The following is a 24,561-nucleotide window of genomic DNA, read 5'->3' as shown; positions in this document are numbered from 1 at the left end:
CGCATCTCGTCCGGACAGCGTCCTGCACAGTGCGCCTGCGCCGGAGCGTGGGAGCCTGGCCCACGTGGTCTCCGGTCGCCCCGGGAGCTTTGCGTTCCGCCTCTGTGGGCCACTGTACCCTTAGCCCGTGCCCTAGAAATGTTCGTTGCCTAGATTCAGCCCCGTAGTTAAGTTTGTGTTTTGTATTTGTTCTGTTTGTCTTTCGAGACAGGCTTTCTCGGGGTAAACTTGGCTGTCCTGGAACTCACTCTGTAGATCGGGCTGGTCTCGATCTCAAGAGATATGCCTGCGCCATCACCGCCTGGCTCATTGTGAGTTTTTGTTTGAGTGTTGCTTGTTTGTTTTTCAGAGCTCAACTAGAGCGCCTCCTCCACTGCCTCTAATTTTAAGGAAGGGGAAGTTCGCAGGTAACTCTTCTCAAAATTCTGAATTCGGTAGTGAACCCATGACCACAGATTAGGTAGGGAGGAGAAGGAGGTAGAGACAGCAGAGATCACGATATCTGGGTTCCCACCCAGCTTTACCACCACTATTTTAAAGCAAGACACGGCTCATCAAGTTCGACAAATGCAGGAAGGTTAGATGGGATCAGGCCTCAGTTAAAACCCACAGCCACCTTTTTGTTTATATTTCTGCGCCAGAGTCTTGGCCTATAGCCTAGGCTGCGGTCCAACTTGCTTTGAACATACTATCCTACATCGGCCTCCCAAGTGTTAGGATATTGGCCTGTCATTTCTATTTCTTTACACATTTACATCTTGATGAACTAATGTCTTTTACCATAACACTGTGCTCTGAGGACTCGGTTTGCTGTCTCTGCCTTTAGGGATTACGTTCTCAAATGCCAGATTCTTTGGCACCTTTTCTTTTCCGTTGCACACTGTGCAGTCTCACTGAGCTCCCCAGAGGACGCCACAAATTCAGAATAACCCAAGTGCCTATAACCCGTTTCAGTTAGTCTCTACTCTTAATCTGCCATCCATGGCCACACCAATCACCTCATAATTATGAGATAAATAAAAAGTAATAATAAAATAATAAAAATCTCACAGTTGCCGTAGACTCAAATCCCTCTCCCTGGTACCATGCCGTCTGTTTTGTCTCCAGCTGCTGTGTCTTCTCTCCTTACCCTACCTAGAATCAGGGCCACTCTCTCCTTCCCCAAGTTGGCTTCTACCGTCATCAGTTTCCCTTGGAACTGTCTAGGGTTCTTTCTTCCATATCTCATTCCATCCCTCCACTCTCCCCTATACATCTTTCTCCCTAATTCCTGCTTGGACTTTCTAGAAGTCTTCAGTTCCAGCGCTTGGGCACAAGGGCCACACCCAGATTGTCCTTTTCTCTGATGTACCCTGGGCACCAGGGCCACCGAGCTGCCCTCCATTCTGTGTCTGGCTGGCTCCTCCAGCTGCAAGGCCTCTGGAAAGCTGCTCTTCTGTGCCTGAGTTTTCTTTTCTGCTGCCATGAGAAAGTGCTCTGACAAAAACAATGTGAAGAATCAGTGAGGTAGCTCACGGTTTGCTAAGAGAGCCTCATAACTGTTGATGCCTGGAACCCGTGGTGGAAGGAGAGAAGGGAGTCCCTCAAGTTGTCTGCTGACCTCTGCATGCACTTAAACACACACACACACTCTGATGATGATGTGATAATAATAATAAGGCTTGTTTGTTTTTCTGGCTCAGTCCCAGCATCCCATTGGTCACAATAAAGAAGTCAAAGTGGCAAGAGCTTCAAGCAGCTGGTCCCATCCCAGTTGGAAAGCAGAAAGCAACAAATGAATCACTTTCCACACATTACAGTCCCTTGCCTGGGAAACAGTCCTGCCCACTATTGAGCTAGCTCTTCTCACATCAATTAAGGGACTCAAGATAATTCTGCGCAGAGGCCCATCTCCTAAATTCTTCTCGATTCTGGAAAGTTGGCAGTCAAGAATCACCATCACATTCCATAAGCCAGATTAAGCTCACCTCTGGGAGATGCGCTCTTTGGTACATTAGGCTGAGCGCCACTGAGTTTTCTTACCATTGTTTCTGCAAAGTCCAGCTTCATATTTTATTTTCCAGTTAGCCTCATATGACATAGGAAATCTTGATTATGACAAACTATTCACAACTCAGTTATATATAACCCAAGGATCATATATATATATATATATATATATATATATATATATATATATATATATATATGAGAACAAAGAGAGCTAGAAGTAATTCTAGCTCTCTTCGTTCTCATAACACCAATAAGCAGCTGCAATGGTTCTTGGTTAACTCTCTGTCCGCAGAATGGCCTGGGGTCCCTTTCCTGAGGTAGGTGAGGGCTTTCCTGCCATCCTTACATTTAACCTAATTTGTTATAAAAGCCAGAATACATGAAGAGACAGTAGCGCCTGTTTAGTTTTGCTTCTGTTGCTGTGATAAAGATTATGATCAGAGGCAACCCGAGGATGAGAGGATCCACGTTGCCTTACAGTTCTGGATAGTGGTTTATCACTAGGGAAAGTAAGGGCAAGAACCTGGAGGCACGACCTAAAGCAGAGGCCATGGAGGAATGCTGCTTCCTGGCTTGCTGCTCCTGACTCGCTCAGGTCTCAGGATCTCCTGCCCAGGGGTGGCACTGCCCCCAGTTACCCCGGCTCTCCCACATCTACCATTAATGGAGAAAATGCTCCACTGACTTGTCTACAGGTCTACAGGCCAGTCTGATGGAGGCATTGAGTCTGTTTGATAAAGCTGATCGTACTGCATTCTGTTGTCTGTAATTCAGAGTCCTGAGAGAGACCTCTGAGTTGATAAAACCCTGGAGTCAGTGCATCCCACTCCCACTGTACCTGGTCTTTTTCTACACAGAGCCACTTTGGAGCGCTGACCATTGCCCTTGAGAGCCTGACCCTAGTACATTCTGGGCTTTTTGTCCATCTTTGCAGGTTTGAAGTCCCTGTGCATTGTTGGTATAATGTTCTTTTGGAATGTAATTTACCCTGGTTCATTTAAATGATGATTTCTCTACCCCATTGTCTGGTTTCAATCCAGACATTGTTTTATGATGCTTATTCTAGTCATCACCTGTCTCATGTAAACATGCCACCCTTTGTTCTCTATATTGTCAATTAAACAACCAGCCCAAATGCTGAGCAATGGAGAGGATAGGGTGGGACATCCTGGTCCAGAAGGAAGAGGAGGAAGCAAAGGGAGGAGAGTGGAGAATCTGCAGGAGAGGTCTTGGAACCATGTGGAGAGATGGACTGGACCTAAGATATGACTAAAAGCAAGTATAATGGGTGAAATCTGAATGGTAGGAAATTATGTGGGCTTGGAGGCTTAGGATGGAGTAAGTATTGCCTAGCATTGTGCTCTAGGTTAATTAAATAAATCCTAGTCTCTGTGTGGTGATTTGGGTATACAGCTGATTTAGGACTAACCACTGCTTAACTAAAAGATAAATCAATACTAAACACTAACTACCCACAACAGTGCAGCCTGCAGCCTTTACCACTCGTGTGGTAAAGTCACACTGTGTGGTGACTTTCCACACACAGGTATCTTCTGAAGATTCTTCCACACATTGTCCTGGAGCTGTAATGCTTCTCAGAGCTGTAAAGGCTCTCCACGAGCCTCTGGCTGCTACTGTGAGTTCATGGCAAATTGTTTAAAGCTGTTAACCCCAAACTGAGGGCAAAGTAGCTCCTTTTTGTATTCATTGTCTGACCAAGGTAGTTCTTGGAGGACGGTGAGGCAAGAACCCGGCTGGAGATGCCTCCACTCACTGCTTCATAATGACAGCACTGATTTGAAAACAAGTCCTAAAGTCAGTTAATGCTGATCCACTGAACATCTCTGAATTAGGAGCAGGAGGTACAGCTAGAGGAGGACATATAAGGACTCTCATCTGCCGTACATTGTCCTTGCGGTGACAGTTGGAGAAGAGGTAGGAAACCAATAGAAAGATCACTGGGAGGATGGTAAGTGCTGTTCTGAGGTTAAAAGCAAGGCACTGTCATGGAGGTAGAGCACTTGCTGAAGCCTTGACAGGATGGTGATGTCACGTGCAGAGGGGAGAGGGGAGGGGCACATTTAGGAAATACAGGGTTGGCCACATCTCTCCTGAAAAGGCAACTGTTAGTGGCACATTTAGTTAGTCTGGCATTCTAGGAAAATGTCAAGGCTGGAGATGTGAATTCATGAGTCCTTGGACTGTGAGTAACACTGAATCCGAGTCGAGATACAGAACAACATCGAAAGAGCAAAGGAAAAGAAGCAGCTGGAAGACAGGTGTCTGGCAAGGGGGTTAGGATCGAGGAACCCAAGAGACAACTAGTGCTGCTGACGTGAGATCAGTCAAGTAGCTGTGACAGCATGGAGAGCTGTGCAGAGCTTTCCAGAAAGGGTCAAGGAGAGACTGTGACATGAGGGGCAAAGACACATCTGAGGAAAAGAGTCACTAGGCCCTTGTCCAAGGTAGTGTTAGTGGTAAGCAGCAGCTGGGAGGAGACTGTCTTCCATGGAATTGCCTACAAATTAGGTAGGGAGCTCCAGAGCATCATCTCTGGATGTCACTGATACTTGGGGGAGCCTATTCGGGTGATCCAGCTGCTCCTCCATGGTCCTGTAAAGAACCCCAATAATGCATTGCTTTACCAAGCTAGACTTGGGTGGAATAATTTCTTTGGTCTTCAGTTGGTGCCCCATTTGGGACAAATAGATGCTTGTTCATGTTTCCCAGGGAAAACCGCAAAATACAGGTTGAAAACTAGACACAAAGTAGCAAATCACCTGAGGTCTACTATAGTAGGTGGCAGCTTTGTGGCTTGAACACAGTCTTGTGTGATTCCAGTGTCATTAAACTGTGGTCAAAATATCATTCCTTCCCGAATAGCTAGTCTAGTCAAACTTTCTGTGAATAAAACTTATAGGTGGAGGATGTAGCTGAGTGGTACTCAGCACTGAAAAACAAACAAAAGGCCACCTTATATGATTGACCAGAACATTTATTTGGAAATTATATGGCAGAATTCTAAAATGGCATAAACTCTGAAGAAACAGAACTAACCAGTAAGACTTGCCTCTTGCCATCTCTGAGAGGAACAAATTACACAGCTCCATTTCAACTGACTCCCGTAAGAGTAAGTGTAGAAGGAAGGAGGTCGTAGCTTCAGACGTTGTGTTGAGAAATAAGGGATCTTCCCACGTGATAGCTAATCCAGTCAAAATAAGTGGCCACTCTGGTGTAAACACCCGGGAACTCTGGTTGTCCACAGTTTTCACCCCAGCTCACAACACCCCAAACATAAGTCACGTTGTTTACATCCTTGCAGACCAGGGGCCCACCAGAGTCTCCTTTGCAGGCATCGATGGACCCGTCGTTGGTACCTGAGAGAGAGAAATCACATTTCCTTCCATCTGTCAGGGCCACCATCCTGCTGTCCTGCCTTCTGGAAAGACTCGCATTTTTTTGAGCTTTCCTGATAGGGAAGCCCATGGGTCCCTATGGGGACTGCGATGCAGCATGGGAAATCATTTTTAACCTTCTGTTTGTGCCTAGCACAGTCTTCCCGCTCATCTTTTGTCTTCTGCACTGCTGTGTAAGGGGATGCAGATATAACATGGAAGTATCTGAAGCAGACTCGTGCAGTGCATACCCCAGGCTCAGCGCGGGGCACTTACCTGCACACAGCATTTCTTTGTCATAGTAGCGGTCCTGGTAAAACTGAGAGCAGTTGTCCATTAGCTTAACTTCACCCCACCTAAGTGAGTAGACCCTTTGGTTATCTATACAAAGTGAGAAAGCAGACATTTAGAAGCCACAAGTGAGAAACCTAAATAAAGATTGTCATTACTTAGTCAACCATGAAGAAGATAAATGAACCTACATTACTATTACATGTATTAATCATTGACACTAGTGTTAATATGTTAGATATTAACACTTCCTTGGCACATTTAAATCATAGTCTCTTCATATCCTTAGTCTCTAGAATTATCTTTCTAAATTTGAATGAACAGTTAAGGAAAGTAATTGGACATGTGGACTGAAGTCACAGCCATTTAGTAAAGAGCTGACCCTCGTGATGCCTGAGCTGTAACTCTCTCCTGTTGCTGGGTTCAGTAGGGGAATGGCATAGGAGGCGGGCCTTCTCACATGTATATTTTTGGTGTCTTTTTACAGCTCCTAATTTCCTTGATGTTACTATTGAAAAACAGCCTAAAAGAAGCCAGAAAACACACATGAAGTTGTCAACATGCACATGTTTTTGTGTGTGAAGAAGTCCCTATTTAAGTGATCTGAGCTGATGGGCAAGGAGATAGGACTCTCTTCACATTGAAGTCAAAGTTTGGGGAAGGAGAAGGGCCGGGTGCTCCTGACTGACAGACCATGGAAAATGAGAGAAGTGTAAGCGTATTCAGAGGTGGGTGGGGCAAGGAGCGAGGCTTCATCCCAGGTTCCCCTCTTTTCAGCTCACAGCAAATTTATGATGCAGTTTTCCATTCAATGCCTGCTTGCTCACTGTGCAAAGTTCCGAAAGCTCAGGGGCTAGGCCTGCCTCATTGCTCAGCAATATCCAGAATCTCCTTGCACAAAATGGTTGCTTAACAAATACTTAATGTAATTAGTGACTGCATAAAATCACAGTCATGTAATTGCATACCTTACAGGTCCAAATCACTCTCCCTGCCTACATCTCAGCACTGTGCTGAGCAACACGGTATATGATCTCTCTACACCTACTCTCACAGGAGGTCCATTCGAAATAAGAATGTTTAATTAGTCCTTCTCTAGGTCAAAAATAAAGCAAATCTAATTGGTCTCAAGGATGGTCTTGAACCCCTTGATCCTTCTGCTTCTGGGATTATAGATGTGTACCATCAGAGAACACATTTGGTTTCTTGTTTTTGGTCCTGGGGATGAAACCCAGGAACCTGCACATGCTGGACAAGCACTGTCTCATTTAAGCTATATCTCCAGTTCTCTGTGGTCCTCCCACAATGAGAGTCTGAGCAGCGATGGAGGTCATGAGCCCAGGCAGGCAAGCCCTTCCTGGATGGGCGCCCACTTTTCTGTACAGGCTGTTTCTCTGAGTACTACAGTGATCCCATGCATGTCTACTCCTATTTCCAACCCCAGAGGCAAAGCACATACCTTTCTCTCGACCCCATCCAGAGATGATGCACCTGTCGTTCGGTTGGAATAGATATGGAGACCATGGGACACATGCAGGGACAGAATTAGGGAGCTCACACTCTTTCTTGCCCGGAAGCTTTTTCATTTCAATCAGAGCTATGTCGTTTTGGTAGGTGGTTCCACTGTAGTTCTCATGAACAATAACTCTGCTCACTCTCTGAACTGCCAACTCCAAGTTTGGTTTCAGCCAGTCTAATAATGCAGTCCATACTTGGTAGTTGCGGTATCTATTGGGTCTGTAAGAGAAAGGAAATGTGTATCAAGGAAATGATATGGAGGTTGATGCTTCCTTCCTTATAGTCTTTCCGTTAAAGGATGACTTTCAGTTTCTGAATTTTTATATTGTTGGTGAGATGAAGCTGTAAAATTAAATTTATTTAGGGTAGGATTAGCTGAGTGGTAAATGGAGAGAGTGAGTCCCCAGCTGTTCCTATAATCTCATTTTCTAACCTTTCCAAATAATGAAGTATTTGTCACAAAAGGGATCATCCATAGGCAAAATACTTGAATATTTAAAATATCTTTTTAAATTATATCCTCAGTATCTTATTGAAAATTATCTGCAATCTTGTTTTCTCATCAAATAGCATAAACTGAACAAAATTTATCTTTCCTTAACATTTGGCTCAGACGGTCATATTACAGTTCAACAGCAATTCCTAGGAGATAATATGTTTGGATGTTTTTATTTATACTTAAGTATCCCAAGAATGCTGTCATCCTGTTGATTTGTTGTGTTATAGGCTCAGGGATCATAAATGTTCCTTGGAGGTTAACCCTGTTCATATGGCTTAGTGGACACAGATGTAGCATTTACCAGCTACAGACAAGGTGTTGTACCAGTCACTGGGGTGAATTAGCAAAACCAGAAAGCATTGAGAAATCACGTATCACTAAATGGGTGATCACAACGACGACGACGACGACGACGACGAGATATAGTCTATGAGAAGGGAGAGGCGTGATCAGGAGAAAGGCTTTTTAAAACTTATCAGGAAGGCTTTGATTGAAAGCACTGGGGGAAGATTCCATAGAAAATTAAGGGTTGAGTTGAGATCTGAGTGAAGAGCAACCTTAACTAGGTAAGGGAGTCAAGGAAGCTCATGTCAGGCAGGGGAAGAATAAGGATATCCGAGGGTCTCTTTGCAGAGGAAGCAATTGCTTTTGAGTATCTGAAGAAGCCCAGAGTTAGTGGATCAACCGTCAGGCAGGAGGTGACGGTGTGGGATGGGATGAGACTGGTGAAGGGAAGGAAGGCCAACTCATGTAAGGCCTTCCACGATATATGTGTGTTGACATTTTTGTTTTGATGCTGTCTGAAGAGACTGCGAAACTCTCAAATTGCACCTAGCTGCACCAGAGGACAGACAGATAGGGCAGTGGAAAGATGGAGTGCATGTAGCTAAGGCAATTGGACAAGTCCTGTAATCCAGATGACAAGCAGAAGCAGGATGATAACAAAGGAGATAAGGCTCGAGCAGCATTTAAAGGTTAAGAATGAAAGAGGAATTAATTAGCGAATTAATTCTTGAGAAGAATTAAACATTAAGGGTGCCTGTGCTGCAGGGAGGTTGAGAGAGTGGAACAGGATGGTTCTCAGATTTCTACCTGTGATAACCACCTAAATCGTGTTTGTTAAGACAGGAAACCGTATTTAAGAGAACTGGAATATGAAGTAGGCCTTGGACATTTGGAATTCAATATTCTCTCTCAGTGTGTGTGTGTGTGTGTGTGTGTGTGTGTGTGTTCGTGTGTGTTTATGTGTATGAGGGGGAAATATGTTGCAGGCGCACAGACATGTGTGTGCATGTGAAGACCAGAGATAAATCTTGGGGATTGTTCCTCAGGCACTGCCCACCTTGTTTTTGTTGCAAGATCTGTCATTGGTCTGGAACTTACCAAGTAGGCCAGGCTGGCTGGCCAGCAAGCCCCAAGGAGCTCCCTCCCCAGTGGCTGGCATTCCAAACACATGCCACCACACCGAGCCTAAAAAAATAACTGTGGTGTCTGTTCTGCTGCTCAGATTCAGCTCTTCATGCTCGTATAGCAAGTGCCGACTGAACCGTCTCTCTATCTCCCAATGTCATTTTATGTAGCCGGGAACTACAGATGGATATTGACTCTAGGCCAGTGGTTGGAGGAAAGTCTCTACTGCGGTTCCTTCTCAGTCACCGGAGAGTGGGCTGTTAGAGCCACAGAGAACTTTCAGAAGAATGAGTAAGAGGAAGCCAGGTGAACACTGAAGCACTCCAACTCTTCAGAGGTGCTGTGAGGCAAGCACAGAGACAACCTAGAAGGACAGAAGAGGAGGTACAGCCGGGGGTGGGGGCGGGGGATAAACCAGGGAGATGCTGAGCTGCAGAAACTAAGAGAGAAACATCTTCAAGAAGGAAGAAGAAGAGGGCCTTGCTGTTCCCATCCACGGAGGTTTTCCCAGGTGCCACTGAACACACAATTCATCATTCAGTGTAAACGCCACCTCTCACAAAGTTAGGCCACCGGAAAATTAGTTAAGGAGGCATTTGTCCTAATTTTAATCAAATGCTAATGATGTCCTGGCTCTACCTAACTGGTTGTATAGCTTCGGCTAAGTTGTTTATTTAGCTTCTCGGTTTGGTATACTTATCTGCAGAGTGGGAGGAGTCCTGGTAAGCCCCTAAAATTGTTGAGAAGGCCAAAGAAGGCAACATGTGAAGGTGTCTGACCTAGGAAGTGCTCGATAAACAGCGCGTTCACTCTGAAATCCAAACTGAGGCCAGAAGCTTTTTGCAAATTGCCTTTGATATGTCAGTGGACCAAAACCTTTGGAGGATTGCAATCCCATCACTATGCTGGGCTGAATTTTATCTGATGCATTGTGGGTGTCCTGATCCCCTGAATTTGGAGATGGTGCTTTTAATCAGGCAATTAAGGTTAAATGGGGTCACAAGGGTTGGGTTTTAATCCAGTGAGGCAGGGGTCTTCATGGGGATAAAGAGAATCTTAGAGCAGCATGTGCACAGAAGAAACTATTGAAGGGCACAGTGAGAAGGGAGTACACACAAGCCCAAAGGGACTCCAGGAAGAACCAGTGCTCCAGTTGAGCTTGGCCATCTATGTTATTTGTTGGCAAAGTAATACAGCCTCGTGTAATGCTCTTTGATGAACATGTGTCAGACTTGTATTTTTCTTTTGTCACAATCCAAAGCTGAGGCCATATTATGCCTAACCTGTTTCTCTGACCTGAGAATTTCAAAACCCTGTCAGAGGGGTACACAGTATGATTGGTCTTCAGCACATGAGTTTCTTCTGTCCACTGGCTCTTCCCACCCCACCCTTACCCCATGACCCCAACAGTGTTTCTCTGTGTAGCCTTGGCTGTCTTGGACTCACTTTGTAGACCAGGTTGGCCTCAAACTCACAACTCACAGCAATCTGCCTGCCGCTGAGTGCTGGGATTACAGCTGTGTGCCACCATGCTCGGCTTGTCCACCGGCTCTTTTATGATTCAAAGTCTGTCAGGAACAGACCCCTAGACCCCCACACCCCTACACTTCAGCGATCTTCCCAATAGCAACCCGCATAGTACCCCTACCTGGTACAATTCCTTCCCTTCAAAGCAGCTTTCATCATGGGCACATGTAAATCATTTATCTATATTCAAAGCACGAGCCAGCCAATGCTGGATCAGTTTATCAGATAATTAACACTGAGCATTGGACATTTCCTTTATTGCTTCGAACACACTTTAAATGCATTTAAGGGTATGTGGATTTGAAAAAGTGACCTGTGGTTGTGGAGTAAAACTAGCTCTTTAAATGTCCTTGTATGGAAAGAGCAGAGGGAATGCCAGGTTAGCATTACCCCTTCATGAATGCTCAGTCATAAACTCTTCCAGACAGCTTTGTCCTAGCACGGTGCAAATGAGCCAAATAAAGTCATATGGCATTTAAGATCTGCCCTCACTGCAGCTTAGCACCTGGTCTGTGGAGAACAAAGTCGGTTCTGAGGGACTAGTTCCTGCAGTCCAGGTCATAAAGGCATTTAAGAGATAACAGAGCAGAAATTAATTTCTCATACAGGCTTTTATCTGTCATCTACCATCATCTCTATTATTTATTTCTCATGTTTTAAGAACGCTAAAATACACTGAGGACATTTTTACCTGACACAATGTGCAGCAGTCAGAACCCAACAGCCACCGATATAAATTCCCCCACAGGTGATTTTTTCGCCATCCCTAATTGCCACCTGCCATGGGTGGTCGCCCTGTAAAAGACATTTGTGTGGTTACTGGATGGTGTCACACAAGGTGACCCGAGGACATTTCCACATAAGGACCTGGTCTCCTGTGAGTACATTGTCCCCTCACTTTTTTCTGACTTAGGCTGGTCCTGGGAGGTACTGGGATTTTGGTGCAGGCTTACCACCTCTGCTGGCTTTCCTCCAATCACTCTTTTCCTTCGAGTGTGTGTGTTTCTTTTGACACCACAGGATAGTTTAGGTAATAGGGACTTCATCCGTTTTCTTTCTTTAAGAAAGGAAGAGGGTGTATCATTATTTCCCCCAAACCACTATCTTGTGGATAGAAACTTCTTGGTTCTATCTATTTATATCCATCCATCCATCCATCCATCCATCCATCCATCCATCCATCCGTCTGTCTATAAGTGCATGCGCATGTCTATTTGAAACCAGAGGTTAACCATCAGACACCTTCCTCAATCACTTCCCATCTCATTTTTTGAGAGTCTCTCACTAAACCTGGGATCAACTAATTGGCTAGGTTGGCTGGCCAATGTGCTCCAATGATCTGTACCTCTCTTTCTTCAGCCCAGCACTGGCATCACAGACACGTACCACCACAGGGCTCCTTACATGGGTGCTGGGATCTAAACTCAGGTCCTGCTACTTGTGAATAGATTATATATGTAACACATGCACACACATTATATAGTGTGTGACAAAGCAGCCCCATTCATCAGTAATTGTTTTGGGGGTTAAACAGTGCTGTTTACCTTAACAAGAAATTCTGATGCAAGATTAAAATTGACTTGATTTTCTGAAGTTCTGACTGAAAGTAGACTTGGGGTGGAAAGCTGGCCGAGAAGTTATACATTTACCAGCCTCTGATAGTTGAAAGATGCCACATGACCAGGCATTACTACAACGAGAACTCAGGGTGAGGGATGTGCCACATTTTGAACTCATCAGAATAAGCTTATGATATAGAGCAATGCATTTTTCATTGTGGTTTTTACTTTCTAGGAGAAAATCTTTTTTTCAAAAAATATCAATGTGATAGCAAGTACTTCGTGTTTGGGCCCACAGTAAATGTTCCATATATTTTGTCTCATATATATTTATATAATTAATAACTTGTCACCATGTATATTAATCCTGAGAGATCATATGTCAGGGACTCTGGATGATTGGATCAGCAGGCCTCCTAGGGGAGCATGTACGTGTGATGTATTTGTCAACAAGAAACCATGCTAGAGCAAGACTCAAAGGGTGAAGCTGCAAGGGAATGCATCAGAAAGGAAGAAAATGGGACTGGAAGGATTTTTTTTTCATTCTCTCTCTGTATTTGCCTTGTCATGAAAAGGTCAATAAACTAGTTTCTTCCAATGAGAAAGGACACTTCATATTACTAATGATTTCTTTGGGCATATCTACAGGAGGTAGGGTCCTAAGGAAAAGAAGTTGCAAGTGAACATAAAGAAATTTACTTTGGTCTAGTCTATTCTATAAACTATGTTGAGGGAAGAGTGTGATGATCTTAAGGTTTTATTTAGACTTTTGCAGTAAGAGAACTAGCCTCATACATGGAAGTATGTGAAACCAGGATGGGTGGAATATGAAAACAAATGTTATCACTAGTACACAAAAAATAGGGTATATATGAAAAACCCTCTTGCCTAGAATCTGTAAATAGGAAGTAGAAATATTTTACTCAGTGGCTTATTTAGGAAATTGTTTACTAATTTGAAACTCTGGAAATTAGAAGTTGATATCATATTAATTTCATTTTAAAATATCCCAAAACCAACTGGTACATAATCTAAGGTGAGAGAGGTGATAAAATTAAATAGTCAATAAAAACAACGGATCAAAAGTCAGTCTTGCTACCTTCAATAAATTACTCCCTTCTCATGAATGTACATCTAACTCAGTTTGGCTCTTAATGCACAAGTGCCCAGGATACAGGGCTTCAGGATTCCCTGCTACTGTGATTTATAACACTGAGAAGACACAGATCTACTTAACTAATGTAGATTATTTCCCATTTCAGAAGATGTTTGAAATCTAGTTATTTTTGACAAAACTAAACTGACAAAGCTCTTATCTCTAAGGAAAAACTTCATGTGGAAATGTGTCACTGAGGAATCATTCATTTTAACTAACCTGGCTTTAAGAGCAACTCTCAATAATATGAGCTTGCTTTTCTTAAAAGCAATGGGGAAGGAGAAAGACAGCGTTACATTTTCTTTTACTTAAACCAATATCAAAATTAATTTCTATTTGAATTGATTATATATGCAATACATGCATGCATACTATATAGTATTGTGTATATTATACACATGATATATACATGGTTGTTACTAAGATGAAACCATGAACTACCAGTAAAAAAAAAAAAATGTTAACTCACCTATGCTCATATCAGGAGTCAAAATTTCTATTTCTTCAGTTTCATTTCCTGTGATAAACAACAGAAAATCCAAGTGGTTAATGTCAGGTCTCTTAGAGAAAATTCAATCATTAAAGTGACTTAACTGATAATTTTGAATATTGCTTTCTTTTTATAGACAAACACCCGAAGCATGTCGTCTGGTTTCCTCCCTATAGCTGAGCATCTGTAAAGATGCAGATGAACCCTGTAGGAATCCCTGCTGGAGATGGGTGGCAGGGAAGAAAGAGAACTTCTCCCTCTACTCTCTTTACGTCCAGCTCTTTACATGGTGAAGAGAATAGCCAAGGAGCCCATACAGGCATCAAAAAGGCTGCCCTACATGGCACATCATGAGGTACACAGAGATATCTTAATGGTTTTCATGTAGGATTGGCTAGATAGCAGTGAGATCTGGGGTGCAAAACTCAAAGAAAAGGGGTGCCCCGCTTCCTTAGACTGTTGCTTACACTTATATGGACCTATCCACCCTGCCATCCCAAGACACCTGGTCAGACAGCATCACACCCCCTGTCGCCTTCAGGTCCACAGGCATATCCCTGCCAACATGCAGCTCTGTTTAGGATGAGGATAAAGCTGGGGACAGAGCAGGCCAGTCTAACAACTCAACTTTGACACAGCGGTCTTAGATTTTGTTCCTGGATTTCTCAAGTTCTCTTTGGAACAGGCAAATAGGGGTCTATTATATCACATACCTAAGTTGTGTCCCAGGGCACGAAGGACTCTGCTCAGAGGTATTCCCATGAGTACATATGTAAATCAGAGATGACTAAAATATTAACATTAAATGCTCAACAAAGGCAAGTAAGGGAAGTCCAGTGCAGCTCAAGTGTTCTGGGCATGAGAAGAGTGGGAAGCTTCAAAGGCACAAGCCATAGGAAAAACAATTGATGACTTTGGTGCTATAAAAATGAAGGATTTCCATGTTTTCACATTTAATGTTGCACACATGTGTGAGTATTGTGTACTTGTGGCCATAAGGACATGTGTGGAAGTCAGAGGACAACCTGAAAGGGTCAGTTCTCCTTCCACTCTTCCTGGGGATTGGACTCAAGCAGTCAGATGCGATAGCAACTGCTCTTATCCGCTTATCCAGCTTGCTGACCCAAAACTTAAGAATTTCTTTTCAATAGATTTTTATCACGGATGGAGCCAGTTGACAGACAGGTGACAGAATAAAGATATTTATGATGTTTAAAGCTGACAAAGGGTTAACATCTAGACTGTAAAGGGGACCTCTGCAAACCAGTAAGAGAGAAGACTGCAGTGAAAGATGTCTGTGTGAGCTGCTGTGAAGATGTGGAAAATGGGCGAAAGAAAAGAAAAGGCAGAAGGACAACCCACAAAAATACCAGTATAAAATACCCGTGAATCTGACCCAAGCCATTGCCTATTATCAGTGTCTAAGCTAGCAATTAATGATGCCATTACTTGGCAGTTGGCAAGCAGCACTGTGGTTGGTAGGTGAGGAGAAAGTCCAGACAGCATAGATGGATGTGAGAACTGGTACTTAAGGCTACTTGTCGATTAAGGAGTTGCTGCTTACCGCAAGAATTAAGCTCTTGCCAGGTTGATGTTTCAAAGGGATTTATACATTCTGGAGAAGATGTTTATCACAGCACAGTGGTGGGCTGATAGTTCATTGCTCAAAGATATTGAGTAAATTGAAAAAGCTGAATTTGCATTTTAGGCAGCAGCTAGAAGCAGCAGAGTATATTAACACATAGCAACATGGTCAGAGCCTTCAAATCCAAAGATAAAAAGAAACAAGATCTACAATACAGTGAAAGATATGTGATCACTAGATCACAGAGTACATTGGAGAGGAAAGCACACATGCAAAGCCACACGTACATTCAACCACACTAGAATAGTTGGCAGGGAAATGGGATTAAGAAATGGGGGTATGAGATAAGCAGGACTGGCCTAGAAAGAACCAGTCTGATCACACAAAAAGACCTGAGCAGTACCATTTTCACTGATGTCTGAAGCTAGAGAGGGAAGAAGGAGGGAGAAAAAGGAGAAGAGGAATAAGTGGGGGTGAGCAGCAGCTTCAGAGGGATTAAGATGACAAGTGAGATGGAACACAAGGTATTAACTGAGAAGTGACACTTAGGGCAAAGGTTGATTCTAAGATAGGTCACCTCCAGGATTCTTACGAAATTCTAAGGAAAACCACAAACCTGTGGCATTATGTGGGTTGGGGACTTGAGTCATTTTATATGAATGGCCAGAGGAGGTAGGGGTGAAGAGATGAGGCAGGAGGAGAATCTACTAATACTCTGAAAAATGTCATAATGATAGCTAATACATTCTATGCTAATTTTTTAAAAACATAGCTCCAAGGAGCTGTAGGATTTGGGGATACCGAGTATATGAAATAAACATCAAAATGTGAAATGTGTTATATTTTTCTCTTGTGTCGATTCCTTTAAAAGCTTGGTTTTGTGGGGAAAAAAATAAGGGAGACAAGAAATGTATTGTGCAAAGGTGCCAGGTGCAGGGAAACAGCCACCGTGGGTGGTGTCCCCGTGGGTGTGACTGACAGTTTTTCACACCAAAGAGAAGCCTCTGCCAGCTAAACAGCTGAGAAAACTGGGGTCTTGCTTGTACACGCTCACACCATACTCAGTTAAAAAAAATCACCTTTTTCTTTTTCTTTTTTTTTTTTTTTTGCAATATTCCAACATTTTAATAAAAACTTACCTCGATCTGACCGTGCAGGGCCTGAAGAACAACAGAACACAAAAGCAGAGTTTTACAACAGTGAAGAATAACTTTAACGGTGGGAAAAATAAAACCTACATCATGTTATTACACCTGTACCCCAAACTAGAATTATAAAATTTCTATTAAGAAACAGATTTACCTTTATGAACTTTAGGCCACCTGGCTTCTAAAATCAAAAGGAAACAAAACATTACTACAAAGAGATTGTTAAGTAAAACACTTGCAAATAATTAATATTCCAGAAACTGTAACAACTTAAAATTAATGGTAACAAAGGATTAAAAAAAAAAAAGAAGCCAAATATCATGCCATTTTATCTCAATGTTAATTCTAATCAGATTTTTATCTTGCATTTAAACACATAACAAGTTCACTCCAGCAAGGGAATTATTTTTTTCTTTATTTTATCTTATTAATTACACTTTATTCACTTTGTATCCCCCCATAAATCCACATCAGGAGTGGCTGCATTGTCATCTTCTGTGGCCTGGTAAGGCTGCTCCCCCCTGGGGGGGGGGGGGTTGATCAAAGAGCAGGCCAATCAGATTATGTCAGAGGCAGTCCCTCTTCCCATTACTATGTAACCCACTTGGATATTAAACTGCCATGGGCTACATCTGTGCAGGGGTTCTAGGTTATCTCCATGCCTGGTACTTAGTTGGAGTATGAGTCTCTGGGAAGTTCCCTGTGTTCAAATTTTCTGGTTCTGTTGCTCTCCTTATGGAGTTCCTGTCCTCTCCAGATCTTACTATTTCCCACTTCTTACATAAGATTCCATGCACTCTGCCCAACAGTTGGAATTATTTTAACCTTAAAAGAGATTAGTTATTTAGAAACATCTGTACACATACTCAAAAGCAAAATTACTATACAATTGTACGAAATTATAACTATTTTTAACTTACACTAACAAACAGGGTATTCTGGTTTTTTTCATCTTGACACAAACCTGGACTATTTGGGAGGAGAGACTCTTGAAAGAGAAAATGTCTCCCCAGGAGATTGGCCTGTAGGCAAGTTTGTGGCCATTTTCTTGATTAATGGTTGATGTGGGAGGTAGGAGGGCCCAGCCCACTGCAGGCAGGGCCACCCCTGGGCAGGTGGTCCTGGGTTGTAAGAAAACAGGCTGAGCAAGCCATAAAGAGCAAGCCACGTGAAACAAGCCACTAAATAGCATTCTTCCAGGGCTTCTGCTTGAGTTTCCTCAGTGATGAAGTGTGTCCTGAGAGTAGGATGGAATAAACCTTTTCTTTCTCAAGTTGTTTTTGGTCATGGTGTTTTAGCACAGCGACAGAAACCCAAGTATGACGAAGAACTTCTAAGAGGTAAATGCGATTGAGAGATGATACGAGCTTGCTTTGATTCAGTGATTTTGATCTGGCCACTTAATAGTCAGTGTGGTGGTTTGAATAGGTCTGGCCCCCATGGACTCATATGTGTGAATGCTTGGCTCATGGGGAGTGGGCCTATTAGGAGGTGTGGCCTTGTTGAGTCCTCTTCATAGCAACAGAACATTGACTGAGACAGTAGGCACACAATCCACAGTGCACGTATAGAGAGGACAACCTGTGCGTTGAACTCAGGTCATTAGGCTTAGTAGCTGATACTTTTACCCACTGCTCCATCTCACTGACCTCTCGTAGCACTTTTGTTTTCACTCAATGTTCACTTATTTCTCTTATTTGTTGTTTTTCTTCCTCTGCTGAGACTTAAAAATCTACAAAGCGCAGGTATCTTTATTTATCTTTGAGACAAAGTTTTGCTGTGTAGCCCCTGCTTTTTAAGAGCTTGCTAAGCAGGCCACACTGACCTCACATTTACAGCCATCCTCCTGCCTCTGTTTGCTGACTGCTGATATTTCATGCCAGCTTGGGTAGGGCTTTTGAAATGGTATCACCATCATGACTCTGTTATCTAGAACAGGGCCAGGGGTGTAGAACAATAAAGGCTCACTTAGGAAGGAAAGAATGCAATACTTATATTTTCCCTTCAGAGCCTCATGGCTGAAAACAAAAAGTCAGTGTGGAAAAGAATAGGTACATAATAACTTTTTTTTTTTTAACCATTTGGAGTCATCCATTGAGACTTGGTAAATAACAGGAATAACAAGGTATTACACGTTATTAAACATTTCTACCATTAATTGTATCACATGAAAATGAAACAGTGAGAGTTTATTCCCGTATAATTTTAGTTCATACATACAGAAACTGATAAAATGAGCAATCAACATTTTATAGCCTTTTGCTGACATAATGGATATAGATAGCAATTTCAGGTCTGCTAAGACTATAGGTGAATGATTGAGATGGAGCTTTTCAATGCAGACCTTAAACTTACCAGGGGACAATCTTAACATCGGTAGAAGTGAAATGGTGAAGCAACCAGACTTCACTCTACCACCTCATCAAAAATTCATGCCACGCATCTAACCAAGTCTATGAATCTAGAATAAGGATCACTGCCCATGGGTGTAGCAGCCTTGCCAGGCCACAGAGGAAGAGGATGCAAGCAGTCCTGATGATGGTAAGGGAGGAGGTCTCCCACTTTCTGAGGACTAGGGGAGGGAACAAGAGGGACGGAGGGTGGGACAGAGATGAAGGAGTGGGCTGAATTGGGGTAAAAAGTGAATAAATTATAAAAAAATAAATTACAAAAACAAAGTTAATGATCAATTGTAACATCCATGTTCCTGGGTATCTTGGTTTGAACATGTTAACTTAAAAGATGCCTTTTTTTGTTGTTGTTAGGAAAATTTGAACATGGCTGTTATTAAATGATGCAAGAGAGTGTTACTATTTTCAGGACCACTTATGAGAGAGAAGCTTAAGATATAGTGTTCTTATATGGAGAGGTATATAAATTAAGTGACATGGTATCTGAAGCTTTTTAAATACCGCAACAAACAAACAAACTGGAAGACAGAAAGAGCATGACTAGCAAACATGCTGTCACAGTTGGAAGATGGTTCCCAGGAGATCATGCTAATGTCATATCTTTTTATATATGATAATGTGTGCTGTGATAACAAGTAGGTATAAAGAGAGGGTCACCCAACCGTTATTCAAGTGCCTGCTCACCAACAGTACCACTCAGAGCTCTTACCTATGACCACTTAAGGTTGTGATTTACCTAAGGAGAGGTCTCACACTTCAGGGTCCAGTATAAAATAGAATGGCCACAGAATTTTGGATTACCTTCACAACCACTCTCATCTTCTCCTGTAATGCAGTCCACCTCACCATTGCACTTATACTGGTTTGGAATGCACACTCCAGACTTACATAAGAAAGCTTTACCTCGGCAACCTGTATGAACACAAGTACAACTTATTTCCACTCTTCAGTGTTGAGAGAGGTGGGGGCTGAGGCAGCAGCTCCATGCCTGTATAGCTTGTGAGAGGCCCTGGGCTCAGTCCTCAACACACACATATACACGCATGCGCGCACACACACACACACACCACATGCTTACACACATATGAAATGAGACCTTGTGTTTAGTAATGGAGCTGTTTTGACGTTTTCAGTCATAATGATGAACGTAGAGGATTGGAAAGGTGGGTTTATCCCTACCTTTGCAACACAGCTCGTCACTTTGATCTCCACAATCATTGACGCCATTGCAGGCTTTCTCCTGAGCAATGTGCTTCCCGTTCACACACTTGAAGGACCGATTTATTGCAGGATCTGTGAAGTAGCGATTATCTTCGTGAAATTTATGGATGGGCTCATGGTATAACATCCTTAACATATTATGGGATACAGGGGTAACTAAGATAAAATATGACTTTAAGAAATGATATAATTGGTGTGGCCACTATGGAAATCAGTGTGCAGGTTTCTTAAAAAAAAAAAGAAAAGATAAAAGTAGAATGTGTATGTGACTCTGACAGATAATCAAAACAACTCTATACCTTATGACAAAGATACTCTCAAATCCGTGTTCTTTTCTTCTGTATTCACAAAAGTTAGGAAATGGGCTTAGCTGCCCGCCAGCTGATGAAGGGGTGATGTGGTACACATACACAACGGAATTTTATTCTATTGTAAAAAAAAAAAATGTGCAGCTAAATGAATGGACCTGGAAGTTCTTATACTAAATGAGATCATCTAGGCCCAGAATGACAAATGCTGTATCTTCTCTCTCAAATGTGGATTTTAGCTTTGAATTTCTAGATTTCGGTGTATAGATTGGCATGTCAGTCAGTGGAGGCCAGGTAGTAAAAAAGGAGCCAGGGGCTGGGTGAAGGCAATAAGAGGGAAAGATAGTGAAAAGTATGAGATATGAAAGCGAGGAGGGCATGCTAGGCAACCAAAAGGTTTAAACAGGCATCGGGGTAGGAAGATAGGGGGGCATGAGGATGAGGTATGGATTGAAAAATCAAAGGATTGAGAAAAAGCCAAAAGAAAGCTGCTTTATAAGCTAATTAAAAAAAACCAATGATTTAAAAAAGAAGTTCGAATAAAGAGATCCTACATCTGCCACTCCCAGACTTATACATTTTTTTTAATGAAAACCCCCACACTAGGTATGGGGCACCTCCCTGCAAGTTTTTAGTCAGAGGGAGTCCCCAGGAACTCCCGAAACAGTAACGGTTACTGCCATTATTCTTGGCTGCCCCATCATAACTAGATTGTAAGACCCTTTTGCTGAAGACACCACATCCTTTGTCTGCCAGACACATAGAAATCAAGCTGGAACTAAGCTGTAAGCGTCTTCCTCGATGGCTAGCTTACGTAGTACCAGAAGGTGCTATGTATGGTGCTGGGGGAAAAAAACTATCAATGGTCTTATCTAGTGGGTGGGGCCTGCCTTCTGTAATACAAGTATTCCAGGCAAGATATGCCTACTGGTATAATAGCACCCTGACTGTTTTGAGGATGATCAACCAATTTCTCACTGGATTTGGGGCCCACTTTGTGGGAGGGATTGCGTGCCTGGTACTGTAAGCCAGGTAAATCTCTATGGCTGGATCAATCATAGGCCCTAGGGGAGAGCCTACTTATGATGATTTGAATAAGCACAGCCCTCACAGGCTCCTATATTTGAATGATTGGTCACCAGGGAATAGAACTGTTTGAAAGGATTAGAAGGATTAGGTGTGATCTTGTTGGAGGAAGTATGTCCCTGGGAGTAGGCTTTAAGGTTTCAAAAGCTCAGGATAGGCCCAGTGTCTCTCCCTGTCTCTTTGTCTCTGTCTCTGTCTGTCTGTCCGTGTCTCTGTCTCTCTGCCTGCAGATTAGGATACTGCTCTCAGCACTCTACCTGCATACCGCCATGTTCCCTGTCATAACAATAGTAGACTACACCTCTGAACAAGCCAATGCTTTCTTTTTATAAGAGTTACCTTGGTCATGGTGTCACTTCACAGCAATAAAGCCAGGGACTACAACGTTATGACTGTTTTTGCTAAATGATCATATTGTCCAACTGCCTTCAAAATATTTGTGTTTATATCTACAGACCAGTGTGACTCTGCCTTGGGACAGAGAAGCTTCTTCTTGCCATGGATGAAGGTTGGTGCATACATTTATGTCTGGTCAGTGTGCTGAGAACAAAAATGACTACTAAGTGCTCAGCCATAAATAGGACATGTCTGTATCACCTCATCTAAGGCCCAGGGACCATTGCAGAAGAGGTGTTTCATCAGGGTCAATGGCAGTGTCCATAAGGCCCTGCTCCCTTCTGAGGAACTACTCTCTCTCTCTCTTTCTCTCTCTGATTCTTTTTCTTTTTCTTCCTTATTAATTTTTTTTTTGATACAGGATCTCTCTGTATAGGCTGTCTTGGACTTACTTTGTAGACCAGGCTGGCCTCGAACTCACAGAGATCCGCCTGCCTCTGCCTCCCTGAGTGCTGGGATTATAGGCATGCACCACTGTGCTTGGCTGTGTGTGATTTTCCTAAGTGGTGTAGGCACTGGTGTGTTGCTCATGTTCCAAAAATAGCTCCTAACCACTAGGGGTGAAGGTACAGCTGGGTGTGGTGGTAGGTGCATGTCATTAACCCCAGCACTTGGGAGGCAGATCTTTGCGTTTTCAAGACCAGCCTGGTCTACAAAGGGAGTTCCAGAACAGCCAGGGATGCATAGTAAGACCCTATCTAGAAAAACAAAAAAGTAATGAAAGCAAAAGGGAAATTTTTTGGCAAGAAGAGAGAGCTCACAAGGAAGCAGGAAATAAGACAGAGTATTAGGGGGTTATATATTGTAGAGGTGTATGATTATTAAAACTAAAAATCAACACAAGTAAATAATCTAAAAAATAAAACAAATCATTAAATATATTGGTTGCTAGGACAGAACTCAGGAGCCCCGAGCATCGCCTGACATTAGGAATCTACTGTTCACCCTTTATTGTTTTGCTTTAGCGGTAACCCAGCTTCCAGTCTTTGGACTCAATGGGCCAGACCTTTATAGGTCCTAGTACTTTTGATTTTTTTTTTTTTTAGCACTGGAAAGGGTATGATTCTGTTCATTGATCTCATACATATGCCAAAATATTTCTAAGTTAGGATAGAGGAACATCTGGCTGTGGTTTTGGGAAAAACTGAGGCAACAAAATGATCACTTAAGCATATATATATATTAATGTATATAGGATTTAATGCTCAAAAGAGGTGCCAAGGTGTCTATGTTTAATCAACTTATTTGCAATGGTTATTTGAGGCTTCGTATTCAAGGAAGCAAAGAGGAGGCAGATAATTTTGCTTCCACACAGGAACGTGAACAGCAGGTTTTGAGTGGCAAAATCAAAACAATGGAGGTCACAAATATAAGTTCTAAACCCCAAACCTTGGTAGCGGTGTCACTGTCTCCTTAACTGACCATTGCTCATCCATCATTGCTTCTTTACTATAGGCCTCTATGAAAGAGTGATCTTGACGGCAGCACTCTATACCAACCTGTATCGTGTGTGTAACACATGACATCCGCTAAATTCTGGGAACCGTTAGTTCTCTTCTTGGTAAAGGTACACTCTGCCAAGCTGGTCTCATCACCCCGGCAACGTACATTCAGGCATTCTGTGGCATTTATTTGGAGGTTTATGGGTAGAGTTAACCTCCTTCGTATGTGAACAGCACCCCTGCGAAAGGAAGGAGTGAAATCTGGTGGAGGAACAATTCAACTTTGCATTTATAACTTCATCGCAGGGAGGAGGCTCTACAGAAAACCCCTCCCCAAAATGATCTGCAGACTGTAGAAGGCACTAACATTCTCCTTCTTGTTGTCTTAAAACCTTCACTTGAGCCATAATGTCTCTTTGGGTTTTGTGAAGATTAACTAAAATAATCAGTTTCAACCAGCCAGTCAGCAAACATTCGGCAAATATTGCTTTCCCGATTTTATTAAGAAGAACGTCTCCTTTTCATTGGATGGTTCCTCCTCTTCAGAGAAGGTCATTCCTGACTTACTATGTTTTTTTTTCCTCCCTTACAAAAGACAGTGAGTTGCCTTGGTCAGAGGATTCTGGAAGTATGTGTCAGTAAATGTCAGCACAGATGTTTTCCATCTTTTCTTCTGAGGGGTCTGCACACCTGCCCCTGTTGTGGAAGCCTTACCTGGTTGATCTCATTATTGCTTAAGACTTGGAAGATTAACTTGTTTAAGCTATAAGTTTCATTTGGCCTTTGCAATAAACCGCACCTTTGATTGAGCCTTGATAGTATGAAGGAGGCATCTCTTTGGACATTAATTTTGGCTGTCAATTTTGACATTCTCTTTAGGAAAGCACAGCGCTGGCTGTGTCTGTGAAGAGAAAGGTTTCCAGAGAGAACTAGTTCCAGAAGGCTCTGACCCAGTGAATGGTTAAATCCCTTGATGTGTTCATAATATGATGGCCTTGTTTGCAGTGGAAAAGGGGTGGAGTCTCATTAGAGGAAGTAGGTCAGTGGGAGGGTACACTTGGGGCCACATCTTGTCTCTGGCCCCTTCTGGACTGGTTGTTTCCTGTCTGCCAGGAGACACCTTTGCT

General features: G+C 42.7%; 1 protein-coding gene across 2 annotated transcripts in view; it reads right to left on the bottom strand.

The window, feature by feature from the left end:
* Window positions 1–4,969: 4,969 nt before the first annotated feature.
* The window catches only part of Cfi (complement factor I), a 35,282-nt gene continuing 15,690 nt past the window's right edge, over window positions 4,970–24,561 (bottom strand). For both annotated transcript variants that reach the window (XM_055628113.1, XM_055628114.1), the window contains 11 exons: window positions 23,492–23,673; window positions 20,161–20,274; window positions 19,783–19,893; window positions 16,725–16,751; window positions 16,562–16,582; window positions 13,817–13,864; window positions 11,586–11,689; window positions 11,324–11,427; window positions 7,138–7,415; window positions 5,664–5,768; window positions 4,970–5,369 (listed from right to left, as the gene is read on the bottom strand). In XM_055628113.1, the coding sequence (XP_055484088.1) occupies window positions 5,152–5,369; window positions 5,664–5,768; window positions 7,138–7,415; window positions 11,324–11,427; window positions 11,586–11,689; window positions 13,817–13,864; window positions 16,562–16,582; window positions 16,725–16,751; window positions 19,783–19,893; window positions 20,161–20,274; window positions 23,492–23,673 (1,312 nt within the window). In that variant the 3' untranslated portion in view covers window positions 4,970–5,151. The remainder of the gene's footprint in view (window positions 5,370–5,663; window positions 5,769–7,137; window positions 7,416–11,323; window positions 11,428–11,585; window positions 11,690–13,816; window positions 13,865–16,561; window positions 16,583–16,724; window positions 16,752–19,782; window positions 19,894–20,160; window positions 20,275–23,491; window positions 23,674–24,561) is intronic.

Source organism: Psammomys obesus, unplaced genomic scaffold (assembly GCF_907164565.1).
Source record: "Psammomys obesus unplaced genomic scaffold, mPsaObe1.curated_primary_1811, whole genome shotgun sequence".
Classification (NCBI taxonomy): domain Eukaryota; kingdom Metazoa; phylum Chordata; class Mammalia; order Rodentia; family Muridae; genus Psammomys; species Psammomys obesus.
This window is presented reverse-complemented; position numbering and strand designations above follow the sequence as displayed.